Here is a 17,309-nt window from a genome sequence, read left to right as displayed (position 1 = left end):
TCGCCACAAACAAACACAAAGCCGCAGCGAGCCGAGGGACTGTCAGCATGCACGATATTCAACAGCGGGGAATGAATAAAGAAACTGACACAATGACTGAAACCCGATCGAGACCTCATCTAATGAAGAAAAAACCACGAATCCAACCGTACCGGTTTGAAATACCAACAGATTCAAATGTTACAGGAATATAAAAACATACAATACAAACAGTGATGCATAATAGACATGGGCTCATTTGACTTGAATCAGGGCCAGTGAACAACAGTCCATATCACCCTAGTAACAACATCCTGGCAAGCACTCCGAACACCTTGGTAACTGCATAGCAACGGCAAGTTGACTCTGAATCCAGTTTAAGAGAAGCAACAGCATCCAGAAGGATTTGCTGCATTGCATGAGTCTTTCTCTGCTGGATCCTGTATGATGTTGGGTGTAGAGCTGTCAGTGTGAGCGAACGAGAGAGAGAGAGAGAGAGAGAGAGTACTGTCACAGAAACCAGCTGTTTGATATCACGTGTTCATTAGTTGCATGTTGACGCCTGTGGTCTTGTCTGGCATGATAAGCGTTTCTCTGGGGTCGGGATGTGATTATGTAATTGTGAAATAAATGATGTCTATTAAAGACAGTCTTCTCATCACTGCATTCCTTACATAGCTTCATTTGAGTTATTGTCAAATAACCTCCAGATGAACTTTTAAGGCTTACATATATAGCTGCGGAAATAATTATGGTTGCACTAGTTTTGCCTTCAATCAGCATTTCTGCATGTATTGCGACAATTCCAGAAACAAACCTCAGGAATGACATATAGTCACCCAACAGCAATGTGAAAGATTGAGAGGATCAGGAAAGATGGATGAAATTTGTAAAAAAGAAAACAAATTAATTTTGAACACATTATATTTTGTTGATATAAGAATAAGTCCAGGAAGGGCAAACACACATACGCTTGCGGTTCTCTGGACAACCAAGAAATCCAAGCAATGGCAAGCAGACCACAGAAATGTTGGAGTCAGAAAACAGACATACTGACCTTTACTTCCATCCATAGAGACTGTGGAGGAAATATTAGATGTAACACCCATGTTCAGAGGAAAAGATGAGAATCATCACTCTTACAGCTCAGCCTCGCAATCTTTTAAGGACCCGATGAAAGAAAACAGATCAGAGCATTTAGAAATGTTAAAGTGCTGTGACAAACCTTTTAAAAGTGTATATTCTACTGTTCAATAATGGACACTTATTAGCTCCATGTCTTCTTCAGACTATTGATGAGCGGTGAGAATATAACATAAAGATTTGAAGTTGTGCTCAGATTCTAAAGACCACAAGACATTCATAATTCATCTCTAAAAATCTTTATTCATTCTGATGTTTCAAAACAGCTCGAGATTTAAAACGAGGACTAAAAGTTTCTGATAACACAGACTGATTATATGAGGGCTTGTTGAACCTGTGGCATAATCTTAGCATATGTAAACAAATCCTCATTTCATAATAAACTAGATGAATAAGAGAATCAGAGAGTAAACATTAGCTAGTACACCAGTGCTGTTTGTTCTTCTCTGCGGTGGAGTCCTTCCTAAAGTTTGCTAACAGCTCGGTAAACTCTTAATGCAAATCATGTGTAACTTGTCAAAAAGCTTTGAATATTTTATTAAAATGCATTCAAAGACCAATGAGAGAGAATAACCGAGTGAAGCACACGGTTTGACAGATGCAAAATACAACTTCCGTGTGTTTGTTGGTTGGAACTTTGCATATACAAATATACACACATACTTAAATAAAAAATTTCATTTTGTTTGCAGGAACTAAACTTCACAGCTTAATGCTTCTCAGTAACAGACAGAGAGATCATTAAAGTAAATGTGGTATTTAACAACACTGCTGTTGTGTCCTGCAGACAGACAGACGGTGACCTGACTTGATCCGATGATAACAAACCAGAAACCTGAAATAACCAGGCTCATCTCTTAAAAAACAACTAAACCATCTCATACGGCACATGAAATCTGCTCGGGGACCTTAAATTACAGCTCCTTAAATCAACCACATTCCCCCCTTTATAGATGTGACTCATTAGTGCATGTTGTTCCAAATAAAATAAATAGTGCGGGACGATTTAACATTTAACTTCAATTCGTATGGTCCGTGGTATTTAAATCCTGAACAGCTTTATGGAGTGTTAGTGCAAAACTGCCTCTGCACTGTTTAGAGACTCCGTTAATGCTCAGAAATACACGTAAGCTTGAGTAAAAACAACATTTGTACCCAGAGGAGATGCAAACATACATGATAAGAGACCAGCTGACAGGTGTTACTCATTTCAGATATCGCTGTGTATACAGAGATCTTGAAGTTCTTGGACAAGAACATTTCACACACAGCATCCACAAGCGTCCGTGCAGCGCCGCAGTGTCTAAAAACCCAAAAGCCATCAGTTAGGAAGCTTTTAGAGAGCTCGTCTCTGTGATAAATCTGACATGTCTGGAGCTCAGTGGAAGTACCAGCGGGGGTCCAAAAACAGTCACACAATAAATGAGCTTTTAGGGGGAAAATGGATCCACTACATTTATAGCCGGTGAACATCTTTCTTTCTGACTTTAACAAATACATTTATCAGATCCATTTCCATGCGTTGTTACGAATCAGATTTAAATGAAGAAAATAAGAAACATTCTGTAGTGCAAAAATGCATCTGGTATGCAACTACTTAAATTTTTGCCTTATTGACATATGAGTAAATTTGAAGAGATAACTCAACTGCAGTTATCTGTTTTTGCAAAGAACGCTTCATTTGCATCTGTCAAATTAAATTAATTTATATTAGATTAATGTAGGATTAAAGTGCCACACATCACTGCACACGTCAATTTAATTTTGCAAGATTAAAAACTAAACTGTAACCTTCATTTATGAAAACAGACTCACATTCTACTAAATGGTACAAAATAAGAAATAAAATAAGAATATTAGATTAAATAATACTAAATATATCATATCAAATAATATTAAATAAAATGAAATAAATATAACAAAAAAAGTTTTCTACATCCATGTGGCATAGCATCAGTCAGCGTTTGGGCCCACGCTGCAAAACGTGTTTTACAATCATCTTTACTGTTCTTAAATATCCAGCAAAACACGCAAAGCTAAAGGTGGATAACGGGCCAAGCCGAAACTCCTCTCTAGACGATTCAGCAGCCATCTAACAGAGTGATGCATTAGGGGATTGAAGCTCACCTCAGACAGGCTTCAGTACCGAGAAACCTCATCAATATTCATTATGAGAACAACTCGCAGCCCATTTAATAACTGTGGGAACAGAAGACCCGGAGAACATTTGGAAGTTTGATGAAAATCTTGAGTAGCTTTGACGGGTCCGGGAGGATGCGGCAAGCTTAGAGCGGCCCGCCGAGGAATACGTTTGGAGCCGGGACCCTGACTCCTCACCGGGTACCCATCGAGCTGTGACTAATTACGTGCGTGGTATACACTCACAGGCTATGGAGGAAACTGTTGTGCTTGCTTTATTCATATCAGTGATTGCATAATTGTTCACAATCATCTCTATTAAAGTTAGTGTTTTGAACAGACCCCATGACCCTAAAAATTAACCCTCTGATGCCTGGTGACCATTGACCTCTATTGGTAATGCCACATCGCTCTATTAACCACATTGAGTGTGCTAGAAATCTAAACACCTTAGCAACTGCATGGCAACGGCCCCCTAGCATCAATGTTAAGTTAATAAGTGTTGAGTGCATAAGGAAGCACCACAGAGGGTATTCTAGACACCAGCACTAATCTGTTTTAAAGCCTTCAGACAGACTGGATTACTGATTGGGTGGATTTGTTGCTGGTTTACAGACTACTGTATAGGGTCTCTCAATGTCTGAAACACATTTAAGTATAAAGACTTTAATAAGAGTTAATGTTCGGAGATGAGTATTTGGTTACAAGTCAGTAAGTAACTATAAGGACCAAATTAAACTCAATGAAGATTGAAGATCCAAAGGAACACTCAACGGTAAGTTATTTATATTCCTTCCGGTTAACACGCACTGCACGAGTTTATCACATTATACAAATCTGTGAAAGTGTGAATATGTGAAACTGTGCCGTGTTGGATAAACAAACAGTAAACAAAAAATCTGGTAAACAACACACATATTTGTTATACAAATGTTATTAGTTTATTTGATTTACATCAAATACATAACCTGTTGTTAATATACACCAGCACTGAGTAATTAGTCACTCATGAATAAAATGACACATAGATGATAGAGATTAGACAAGCACAGACAAGTTGAAATGTATAGTATTTTTTTACAAAACAGCTCTGCAGTAAAACATTACTGAATGTCCCCATTGAACAACCCAAAGGAAATAATGAGATTAGTCAACAAACATCTGTTTAGGACAAACTGTACATTGTAACAATCCCTCAGGGCCCATTTATTTTTGGCAGAAATTGAAAAAGAAATAAATGAAAATTAATTAAACATAAAAAATATAAATGTAGAACTGGAGGTGCAATGTACATTATTTTTTAAGAAAACCATGCTGTATTAAGTTTCTTGAAACTGAGATATCCTGAACAGAGGTCACACCTACACAGAGGTGTGTCTAGTAAAGTACATTTTATTTTGGGAAATTTCATGAGCGATAAATGACAGAATTCTCTTGCTCTGCTACCAGACATGTTGAGTTTTAAAGGCATACTTCACTCAAAAAATGAAAATGATGTCATAATTTTCTCACCTTCGAGTTTTTCCGAATTCAGATAATTTTGCCCCCCATTGACCACCATAGTAGGGAAAAATACAATGGTAGTCAAAAGTGTCCCAGAACTGTTTGCTGTCCGACATTCTTCAAAATATCTTATTTTGTGTTCAACAGAAAAAAAAGATATAGTAATTTTTCCTACTATGGGATTCAAAGGGGGCAAAATCTGGCTGGTTAACAGCATTCTTCCAAATATCTTTCTCTGTGTTCATTACAACAAAGAAATGTATATAGATTTGAAACAACTTGAAGGTGAGTAAATTATGTCAGAATCTTTATTTTTGGGTGAAGTATCACTTTAAGTCAAGTCTTACCTTTTAAGGTCAAGTCTTTCATGTCAGTCTTTGGTCAGGAGTCCAAATAAAATCCCAAGTCTTTTATATGAGTACTTTTCGGTTTGCTGCTGTTTAGTTTTATAAACCTTGTACAAGTATTACAATTCAGTTTTTAAACATTTAAACTGACTATTGTGTGCTGAAATAACGCCCTCTGAAATGATGCTCTCTGGACGATCACTTTTTTGACTTCAGTTTTATTTAAACTATTTATTTTAAGTCATTTTAATTGGCCTGCAGATAAACGTATGTTTATATTATCATTTTATTCAAATGTATTTTCTTAGATATCTGTTTATAAAACTGCTTTTACGATTCTTTATTTTAACTTATACTGTATAGTGATGCTTCACACCAATTGCAGAAAAAACGATTGACATTGATTGTTTGCGTTCGTGTGTCCTGCAGACTGTGTTGTTTCTTGATATTTATTATTTAAATAATTCACATTTTAATCAAATTTAGTTTGATTTAATTTTAATCAGGTTTCAATTAATCTCACTTTGAATTAAGACCTTATAACTGCACTCCGCGTAAATAAAAAACAAGAAAAAAAATCACAAAACGTCCTGTGACGTGTCCGTGCGTACGCCCGCCCCTCTCCCACGCTCCTCCCTCCCGCGCCCAGGACACTGTTGCTAAGAAATAGCGTGTGCGCGCGAGCGGTTCGGAGGCGCGCAGCTCGAGCGCCGCAGCTCAGTGTTCAGTCATGGCGGCGGACCTAAACCCGGAGTGGCTGTCTCGCCTGCCTTCCTCCTGGAGTTACGGCGTGACCCGGGACGGACGCGTCTTCTTTATCAAGTAAATATCCGCGCGAGGGGAAGTCGGGTGTGGGTTCGACTCGTCGCGGGCTTTTCACCTTATCTCTCTCCTTTTTTCTCACCCAACAGTGAAGAAGCGAAGAGTACGACCTGGCTGCATCCAGTAACTGGAGAAGCCGTCATTACGGGACACATGAAAACATCGGGTAATAATACATTTATATCTTTGTTTGATTGAGGAGAATGTGCGCGGGAATGCAGCACGAGATGCAGCGGTAGAAATGCGCAACATACACAATGTCAATGCGTTTGCGTTGCATGCGCGCATGCAGCACACCTGGACGCTCAATATTTGATACAAAGTTGCATTTGTTCTGTTGCATTTGTGGCGAAACGCGTGACGTGCACGATGCTGGATGCCATGTCATTTGTTGCGTTTGACAGCAGCAATGCCTTGACAGCTGCGGGGAAATGTTTATTATTGCAAGAGTATTTCATCGTCATTTAAAATACCCCTTTTTAAAATTCACAAGAACATCAAAATCCTGTTTAAATTACACCATTCGATTTGAGGTACCCTGTCAACCCTTAAAATGCAAGCTGAGGTGAATTGACGTGTTGATATGCAATCATGGGAACACAGCAGTGCTTGTGAGCATCCAGAAGCACTGCAGATCACAGGCATGATATGCTGCCCGTTGCATCCGAGCGCACGGTGTAGAAGGGTGCACGCCGAACTTATTCTTCCTTCTCTTTCTTTTTCAGATTTACCCACTGGATGGGAGGAAGGATATACGTTCGAAGGAGCGCGGTGCTTTATTAAGTGAGTTGGATGTCGGCTGTTGGTGGAAGAAGGATATTTCTTTCTCCTGTGCTTGTCTGACAGCAGCAGTGATTTCAGCCTGCCGCCCCCTCACACACACACATGCACACATGCCATAGGGTTTCCAGAAATGCTTCCGCTCGCACAGAATGCACGCAAGGGCGCATTAGACCTTCTCTCCTCGTTTAAAAAACATGAAAGTATTAACCGTTAGTGTGACGGGTGGCTTGACAGGCTCGTGTGATTCAGAGCGGTTGGTTGAACAGGCTCAGCTTGTTGGTGAATCATATGAACCCTTAATTTTAGTCGGCTGTGTGTTTGACTTGTTGTTTGGGAGTGTCTGGGTGAACACATCTGTTCACCAAGCTTTGGGTTGTTGGCATGATTTGCTAATAATTTAGGAGAATTTGGGATTTCGAAGCTGTTGTGTAGACCAACATATTGCCATTTGTTGTGTCAAATGTCCTCATTGTGTTATTTATAATGTAACTAAGGCTTGCCTGGTTCGTTCAACCAAAGATAAAAAAATCATTTCATCCAGTAAAGCTCTTACTGTGGAACATAAGAGAAGAAATGTTGACCTTTTTCTTTTTCAATGAAAGTCAATTGTTACGGAGGCTTTCAGTCTTTAACAATATGCCCAACATCTCCTTTTGTTTTCCATGATAGAAAGTAAGTCATACAGGTTTGAGTCTGATGGGTCATACTTGGTAAATGATGAATTTTGAGTGAACTATCTTTGAAGTATTATCATAGGCGTATCTTCATCATTTGCGTGAAATTTGTTTAATTGACTGCATATCTCGTGTGAAAAATGTGAACCTTTCACAATTTCATTATGCAATTTGTTGCGCTCTGGATAAGTTCACAGCAAATGAACCTGCAGCTGAAAGCTTTGAGTTGTACTTCACAGAAGCATATCTTGGAACAAAGCATGTTTTACTCACTTGTTGTGTTTGGTGACTGGAGGCAGTGTGTTGGATCGAGTGAACTGAACTGTAATGTAATAGATTTGTGGCTATGAGCGAACCGACACTGATATTTCAAATTTTCTGTTCGAGAGGTTTGAAGGGCCACTCTGTGCCTCTTAAAGGGTCCTGAAGGACGGATGCAGACCAATGAAATGTCAGGATGAGGTTTGCAGAAAGCTTGCAAGCCGTTGCGAAAAATACACAGGTCACTTGTTCTCCAGATGAATGCGTTGCTTAATAGTTTTGATATTGTAGCAAGCTAATGTTTTGTTCATTGAGGATCCTTGTTGCATAAAATGCGTGTTTGGTCATGTCTTGACAATTATACAGAAAAAACATAATTATTACTTCTTTACATTACTTGAATTTCCTTCTACTTAGTGTGTACATAAGTTGTGTATCTATGTATGTGGTTTCTTTCACGGAGCGTTTTGGGATTGACTGCTGAGAGCAGATTTATTTGTGTCAGGATTGACATCACAATTCTTTCAGTGCCTCCCCTTCATACTCAAACCCAGGACACAACAACTGGAGACCCCAGACCCACAAACCCACAAACCTAAGGCCCATGCATCACTGTCCGCTTTACTCGGATGAACACACTCAGGACAAGCAAACCCATCTAACGAATCCCTCCAGTGATGTAACACCAAATCTCTGTGTCGGACAAATCCAGGGACTGTGTTTTGTGCATCATCTTTTGCTTGAATGGACGTTCCTTCGTCTCTGTGGATTATCGTACAGTGCTCGTCCAGCGTGAACACCGAGTCCCTGGACTCTTCTACCGGTGCACAGCTGGAGGTGCAGAGCGGTTCTCACACATTTATATGATGTAGGATTGTAGATCAAACCTGAGGAAGTTTGATGTCTTATTCTGGCCATGAATGCAACACAAGGAACTCTGATTGATCAGTATGGAAGGACAGACTGTACATTGACCAATGACATTTAGGGGAACCGGTTTAGCTCACATTACCGCGGATGGCGGATGGCCTGAGATTGTGAGTGAGAGTGATACGGGGTCATTAATTATAATGGCATAAAGTCGCTAAGGGTCTTGCTGAGAAAGGCTCAGAATGCTTAGATGGAGTGACTGGTTGTGTTTGATCCAAGTGTCCGTGCGCGTCCACAACACTGCATTACACAAGGATGCTTTTTCTATGTCATCCAGGAATAGCATGACTAGCAAGAGGAAGCAGAAATGCAGGCAAGCTCATTTGTGATACTTTTTATTCTCAGTGGAGCGCAACAGTGACCGCCTAGTTTTTTAGTGGATTCAGAATGATTTTTCCAAAGGGATTTAAAGCTATTTGTTAAAATGTTTGAAAGCCTTGAATAAACTACATATTCTGAAACACGAGTACTGTGATGCACATTGATGCACACATTGTGACAATATTATTGACATTGTGTTAAAGCAATAGCAAAATTGTCTCAATATTATCACTGTCACATGACTATGAAACAATAGGTCTTCCTAGAGAATAGAGAATGTCAGAAGAACATAATAGATGTTTACCTTTGTCAAGGTCTATCTGGTGCAATTATTTTATTTTATAAAAGAGATTTTTAAGGGAATTTGACCCATCTCTTACTATTACTCATACTTCTAAGCAACAGTTATGATTAGAGGAAAAGAAAAGAGGAAGCTTATGGCACGTTTCAAAGTCATTATTTGTCATATTAAAAATTGCAATAAATGCAATGGTTACTATGATTCTGATGTATTGTGGTTGTTGTCTTAGACGTAGAAAGATATTGTTCTACTTCGTTTCTAGTCAGTATGTATGCAGGCCTCGAATAATTAATTAAAATCTAAAAAAATATAATATATTTGAAGCTTTTTGTACCATATTTTCAGATACATATAAATATTTGTTGTTTTAAATTGAATGACATCATTAACACTTGCTGCTGCTCTCTTATTGAGCAATTCTCTTTTTCCATAGATACAGTGAAATCACTGATTGTGACAGAATCATCCATCATTACTTAATTTGGTGCTAATTTTGTTTTTAAAGATGCGTGTCATTGGTAAAAAGTGGGAAGTGAGTGTGAAATCTCATTGTTGTGATCTGTTGCCTTCTTCTGTAATCTTCTGAGTCAAACAAACGTTGAAGTAAAAAGGATAACCTGTGATCTACATCTGAAGTGGTGATGAAGGAAAGTTACGGCAGTCTTCGGAGGAGTTTAAAGGGCGCGCTTGAAAACCTATGCTCTGTTTTTGGCTTCGCTTGGCAGCTGTTTCAGCGTCTTGGGAATGCTGCAAAATAAACAGCTCGTGAAGCAGCGCACGTTGGTCATTAGTTTCCGCCTACTGCCTAACAGAGTGCTGATTGGGTGTCATGACGGGAGGCGGGGCTTGCTATCCCTCCCTGTGTCTTACTCATCCCTTGTGTTGCATGTTAAGGGGAATGCAGTGGAATAAAAGCACTCAAGTCATGATATCATCGAGGTTACTCAGACAGATTGCGACAGAATGGAGTAACCTTTTGCCAGTCCTTGTTTTAAGTGCACTTGTTCTCGAGATGCAATCTGTGGCCGTTTTCTTTTTCCTGGGCGGTTCAGACTGGAGTGGGGAATAAATGGAGCGATGTGGCAGGATTTGAAGAAAGTTGCAAAGGTCACATAACAGTGTGACGTGCTCTTTCTGAAGGTTTACTTTATGTTCCAGTTTCATTTTATCGTACGTTTGCGCCACAGTGTGTGTTGTGTGTAGATGTGAGGAATCGGTTTATGAAGGTTGACCAGTCGGTTAGCAAGTTTTTTTTTTTTCTTTTTTTTTTCTGAGCTGTAGTGTTTTTTGTGGTCATGCTGTAAATTGGATTAATTTAAAGATGCAGCTTCATGACGAGGAGGGTTTTAGCGTGCCGACAGTTTAGCTGCAAACCCTATAAATTCATCCCCAATAATACCCTGTGACTGTGGAAGTAAATGTACAACATTTATAACTATAAACCTAGCGTTACTGTAAACAATAAACGATAAACAATCACTGTCAGACTTCAGATCTCCCTATTGTGTATATTCAGTAAGGATATTTTAGTAAGCACTGTTGTTTTGTTCCAAAGGATGCTTATTGTTGTTTAGCTTGTTGTCCATGTTTGAAATATATATATTTCAATAGAGAAACTTATGTTGCTATTATAGATATAGGTATAGGTCACTAAAAAAAAACATTCATTCATCGTTTTTTTCGCCTCATGTTGTTCAAAAGCCTGTATGTGAGTCTTTCTTCCGTGGAACACAAAAAAGATATTTTGAGAAATGTTTCAGTAGTTTTGTGTTTATGCACTGTAGTCAATGGGGTTCAGTGTTGTTTGGTTATCAACGTTCTTCAAAATATATGTTTTGTTCTTCCGAAGAAAAAAAACGTCATGCAGGGTTTGAATGAATTGAGTGTGAATAAATGAAATCATTTTCATTTTTGGGTGAACTATCATTTAGAAACCTAATTACTACTACACTAGTTGTTTGTTAAATCTGTAGTTTTACACATTACTTTTGTGTGTTTGTGCAGATTTCTTCTATTGCTTTCAAACCAAGACAGAACATGACATTAACTGGTATGAAAGCAATTCAACTCAATGTGATATACTTATTGGTCTTTATTACACGGCTTGTTCTGATTGGCCAGTCGCAACATTTGCAGGTTCGTTATTCCCAGATAACAACTGCTCAAAACCAATAACATGTCACACGGTAAAATGGATTAAGCAAATAACTTTAAGTTAAATATAAATATGTCTTTTAATAACATATATGCGATATTTACAAATCATTTGACCAAATTGGCTGTTCGTGAGATTTGATCGTTGTTTCTTACCTTAAAACCAAAGGAAACGTAGAAGGTCTGAATTCGGAAATAAAATATTTCACATTCCATGTCCAGTTTTTTTCCTATGTGGCAAGTAGCCATGTAATGAGCGGGACAATGTACAAGCAGCTGGCTGTTATCACAAAATAAGCCCCTTTACCTCCGCTTGTACATTATCCCTGACCCTTACATGACAAAGTCAAACAAAAACCTGAGTATGTCTGTGTTTGTCTGTCTGTTTGTTTGTGAATTGATATGAATCCGATCTCTGTCTGCCACAGGAGTTTCACCTTGTTGTTTGTCTTTGTAAACACTGCTGAATGAAACATCTCTAATGGTCTTCATATATTTACATTGAGCTGGTTTTCCACAGAATGAATCATGTGAGATGCTGTGGTTTCAGGACAGCTAAGTGGGTCGATGGATGGGTGGAGTGGATCCACACTGATGAAAAGCTTCCTAATGCTTCCTGTGACTTGAGTTATGTGGGGACCCATTTCCCTTCCTCTCTCTCTCTGTCTCTCTGTCTCTTTTACTTGTTCGCTCTCTCGCTCAGACAGTCATAGGCCGAGGAGAAAGGGTGCGAAAGGGCAGATGAATGCATCACCCGTCGATTGTTTTGACACGGGAGCCGGGTGTTGACAACTCTCTTCAACACTTTGTGCGAATCAGTAGAAAATAATAATAAGTGCTGGGATGTCGCGATAATGACCGATCATGTAGACACGGTGCTTTACGCCCTTTCAGCCATTTTGCAGTCGTTTTTTATAACCCTGTCAAAAAATGTTGCGAACCCAAACGTACAAAATGATTGAAATGCAAAAAATGTGCTATAAGGTAAATTATGTCTATTCCTAAGAAACCAAATCTGTCTTTGTCACAGTGATAACTGTCAGGGGTAAAGACGCATTTTGTATAATAATGTAAAAAATGTCTTAGGATGAGCTTTTAAAACATGTTGATTTGTGTGGATTTGGAACGAAACTCGCATTTAGTTAAGTGACAGAATTGACCCAGAAGCCAGTGGGAGTGGTTCAGCTGTTAGACATCTATTATTGGCTTTGGATGATTCGTATGTGTGGACATATAAATGAATGGCTAGATGGCAGCTTGAGAGATGATGGAGGGCTCACTAATTCATAGTCGGCAACCGGATGCTCTTTCTTGAGGGAGGTGGTGTTTGATGATGGTGTTAACCAGCTCGCACGGTTGAATTTTTACCAGTTTAAAGGCTTAGGATAGATGTTTAAGGAAACTACTCTAAGTCTAGGGTGTGTGACAACAACATGGCAATCTCTGGGTCAGCCCAGTAGCTACGCTGTGAAACCGGGCCAAACTTTGAGGTTTAAACAAGATGCCAGCTGAGATGCTACTTTGTGTTTCTCATTAGGATCTTTCAAACCCCTGGCGATATCTCAGAGTTGTTGTGCACTCATTGTGTTCTTTTTGCTTTTGGCGACTGCCTGACTCTTTGTTAAAAAGCGCCCTGACCGTGCAGGCTTCATGCTTGGATGATCTGTAGTGCAGGTGATGCGGTGGATGGAGCCCAGCGCTTGCTCTCTGCATGCAGCCCTGTCCTGCAGCACAACATCTTTCATCTCTTCAGCGCCGAGCGACCTGCGGTGTGATTCGAGCACCGAGACCTCATTCTACCCCCTCCTGCTGATCACAGGAGTCAGGCCTCTCATGATGGACGGCTGTCATGTGTTGTAAGATAATAGATTCACTTTTTTGCCAATTTTGACAATGTCATCAATTTTCTGGGTAATTCATGAGCCCTGAGAACTTTCCCTAAAGTCTTTGCTCAATTAGACAGATTAATAAAGCGATATTGGGCTCTTTAAGTCCACTGCCGCTGCTTGATTCGTCATGTTTACTCAAGTTTTTCTTGATGTCATTGCTACCGGACCAGATCTCATTACCTCACTAAGCAAATACACATCAAACAACCCTTGCCTTTTTTCCCAACCAAACCCTCATGAATGAAGGTTTTGTATGTTAGTTTAGTGCTCTACCATTAATACAAAGGTTGTGTTTACTTTATTTAACTCTTATTTTACTGAGGTTTGTCACAAGTGTCCAGAATTGATCAGTATAGATTAAACGTTTTTTTAAATCTCCTCATTAGCATCCTTATAACATTCTTGGTGATGGTGATGTCATGATGTGGTCTGTATTAGTTGTGAGTTTATAAATCTTGTGCATCAATTTGTGAATATGGGTTTGATAAAGGTATGCATCGTGTCGATCTGGGCAGAGACTCTCTGGTGATGTTGGGCTCCGGGCAATGTTTGTGTTTTAGGAACCTCAGTACAAGTCATCTCACATCTTGTCTCCTAACCAAGCCGGTCTGTCCTAACATTCTTATTTAGTTGTCTGTGTGCAGTGATAAGAGAACACTCACATATGCTACAGGTTCAGATGTGCTGTCTGATGATTTTATCTGATCTTGGAGGAACAGCTGAGGAAAATTCGGATTGGTATTGAAGGAATTCAATTTCAGGTTTTCGATTTATTTTAAATTAAAAGTAGAGGGCATTTAACCCGCCTGTTCAACTGCAGGCGTCTATCAATCGATAAATAGTTTTGATTACTGTTTATAATTCAATTAATGAAGAGGCAAGTCAACTGTATAAGCTCATGGAGTCATCATGCATGCATCATGTGATGGGGAGTTGAAACATAACATGGAAAAATGTCATTGAAATTTCTATGGTAAATATGCCATTTTATACTGTTTAATACATTTAGTAAATATTTAATCACATCCTAATTTATGGGTTAAATCTTCATGATTGAATGACCGTAGTAATTGAAATCTTTAGGAAAATGATTTGGTTGGAAGGTGTAGGAACCCAGGTTGGAGTATTATTTGCAATCTCTACTTTTGTACAATGTTTACTTTGCAACATAAGTCTCTAGTCTTATAATCCCAGTGTTACGAACAGTTGGTCCCTCGCTTTGCTTTTCAAACAGAATCCGAAACATTGTGTAATGAATTTCCCCGGCTCGCCCGTGCTAACGTATTTATGCCTTATGGAGTTTCATTATGTTTGTAAATAGACGTCTAGAAGCTTGCAGTGTGCATCGACATCCAATTACATAATTCAGTCTTTTTTTTTCACTACCAGACTTGATTTACAGTCCGTACGGCAAGTTATCAGCGTTCAGAGGCTTCTCTTTAACTGTTTCTAACAGGGAGGTGCGAATAAGGTCGAAGCCAACCAGTAACAACATCATCAATCTAATTGACTCCAAAAAGCTTTATTAATTTGCGCCTGATGGTTTTAATTTTCTTTCAGAGCCAAAGCCCAACAAATTTATCGCATTAATCCTCGTCCCCGGTTGTATCGTCAGGGGTCTCTCTCGAGAATTGAGAACACTACACAGATTGAGCGTAGAGAGTGGAGGATGACCTTGAGTGACCTGCCTATAGACTCAGTCGTTGGCACAATCTCGCTCTGCCTGCCGGTCCTATTGCTGAGACCTGCAGAACGCTTCACGCTGTTCGGTTGATAAGGAAACGACAAAGAGAGGGATGAAAGTGCTGCAATAGGGAGAGAAATCAGGTCGGTCAAGTAAACATTCTTCGTTGTGACTTGGTGGTATGTTAAACCAGTTTGCTCTTTGAGCGAGTCCTCGCAGGAATGCTTTTTACATGGAACAAATATTTTTGTTATTGTTTGCTCATCCTCATGACGTTCCAAACCTGTAGGTTTTTCCTCCCACTGGAACATGAGATGTTTGTGTGAACGTTTGCGTTAAACGTTATAAAATTAAACATGTTTTAACTACAGTAAACACTGTTTTATTTGGTTTTATGAGTGTGATGCATCACGACACGAGAGAGTACTGACATGATTTTCATTTGTGGGTGAGCTGGAAGCCGGTGAACTGTGAAACATCTTCATAAGTGTTTTCTGTGGGTCTCTGCTCTCGTGTGTGTTTCATGCGAGTTGGAAAGTTCGAAGCTGTAAATGATCCTCTTCGAAACGGCTGTCCCGCTTGGTTTGTGGTCTGGCGGAATTTACGGCCACTCCCAAGATAAGTCTGATCCAGAGGAAGCACAGCCGTACGCTGAGAACTGTAATAATGCGTTTACTGTCCTAAAGTGAATCGTAGGGGCTCGTGATAAACGGTGATGCTTCGGAACAACATATATTCACGTCGCATTTATTCTCATCTATTCTCATCTTCTCTTTCATGCCGCCGTCCAAATGGCTGCCAGCTGCCGCTTAAAAGGAAGAAAATTTAATTTTTACTTCCTACTACAATAGACAGCAAATCTTAGTTTTGAACGCGAGCCAAGGATCTGTAGGAAGCAATACATATAATCAAGAGATATAAACAGCGGCTGCGAAATTAGAAAACTTTGATTTAAGGCAGCCAATCGACAGCCAGATGTACTGTATATCTGCTTCGATCAAATCTGTCTGAATTTAAAGCATTAAGCATTCACCGTGTGTACTTACTTTTATTTCCCAAAAGCATGTGAAGTGTGGTTTGCCTGCAGATGAAGTCCAGCCAGGCCACGTGCGCTGACCTGAGGTTTCTCATCAAAGATTGGATGTCCTCCTGGTTTCCACGGGGACCGAAGGATCAGCTGTAATGAAGCACTCCGCTCTTGTGCGATTAAAGTGTTTTGCTGTTGTGCGACTATCAGATTTAGATTAATTGGTGCCAAATGCTCTCGGAGTCTCTGTAAAAACAACATGAAATATTCTGCTTCACAGAGATGACTTCATGCCTGTTCACGCTAATATGACTCTTTCTTCTATGCAGCACAACAGAAGATATTTTGAAAAATGTCTCATTGTTTTGTTTCCATGCAATGGTCATCAATGTTTTTTGGTCACCGTGATGGGTATTCTTAATCTGAAAGTGTTTTTTTTATGGGATAGCCGTCAGATTGTTGAAGTGCTTCATCATTTTTCCCTATCTATCAAGGGGAGGCGAGTTCAGACGGACGATGTGATTGGCAGGATAATTGAGCGTTGTGTCAAGGCGGTGATGTAATCTACTGTGAAATTTAATCTGTCTTGTAAGCGCTTCTGTGTTGTGAACGTGAAGCTTCCCACCCCCTCCCGTCCCGATGCCCATATTAACCCTTAAATCAGCTTACGTGGTAGTGCTGTTTATAATTGAAGTTTTAGCCCTGTGTATCCACTGCATTGGCTTGAAACCGAGGAATGACCACTGCAAATTAAAACTAGCTTTAATGTTCTTTTTCCAGAAGACAACAAATCTCTTCGCCAGAACTCGCTCATGGTGGAGTCATGCGATAACCGCAGGAAAACAGCTGATGCACACCAATTGCGTTTGGCTGGCTTTACTGTCGAGCACTTCCCTGCTCGATCATTGGCTTCTGTGCCACTTTCTAATACCCTCTCTACTAGTAAATCCCACCACTTCCCGTTTGGCACTCGGTTTGGGTTGGCACACGAGGGGACTGTCATAATGGGAGATTGGCTGAAGAAGCCAACAGGAGTGTTGAGGTGTGTGTGTGTGTGTACAAGACGATGGCCATTAGCAGTCATGCAGGTCTTTTTGCCATGTGGGAGTCGTTAATTCCTCCAGCCGCCGTTTTCTTTTATTGCTACTGCTTTAGTAGATGTTAATCATATTCACACTATAGATGTCGTCAGACCGGTTTCCACTTGACACAACAGCTCTATTTCTATGTATTTATTGTACTAAACAACAGTCGAAGGTTTAGAATCATCGTGGAATGTTGGCCGGTTTATGGAGTCACAATCCAAATGTTGGCAACATGATGTTTTTTCTCAGAATAAGGGAATTTATAAA

General features: G+C 39.7%; 1 protein-coding gene across 8 annotated transcripts in view; it reads left to right on the top strand.

Moving 5' to 3' along the window:
• The window catches only part of plekha5 (pleckstrin homology domain containing, family A member 5), a 144,103-nt gene that overhangs the window by 50,591 nt on the left and 76,203 nt on the right, over positions 1-17,309 (top strand). For 7 of the 8 annotated variants that reach the window (XM_056747866.1, XM_056747862.1, XM_056747872.1 and 4 more), the window contains exons 1-3: positions 5,776-5,933; positions 6,023-6,099; positions 6,659-6,716. In XM_056747866.1, coding sequence (XP_056603844.1) covers positions 5,842-5,933; positions 6,023-6,099; positions 6,659-6,716 — 227 coding nt within the window. In that variant the 5' untranslated portion in view covers positions 5,776-5,841. Of the gene's footprint in view, positions 1-5,775; positions 5,934-6,022; positions 6,100-6,658; positions 6,717-17,309 lie in introns of those variants that run through there. The other variant, XM_056747860.1, reaches the window with a different exon arrangement.

Source organism: Triplophysa dalaica, chromosome 5 (genome assembly GCF_015846415.1).
Source record: "Triplophysa dalaica isolate WHDGS20190420 chromosome 5, ASM1584641v1, whole genome shotgun sequence".
NCBI classification, from domain to species: domain Eukaryota; kingdom Metazoa; phylum Chordata; class Actinopteri; order Cypriniformes; family Nemacheilidae; genus Triplophysa; species Triplophysa dalaica.
This window is presented reverse-complemented; position numbering and strand designations above follow the sequence as displayed.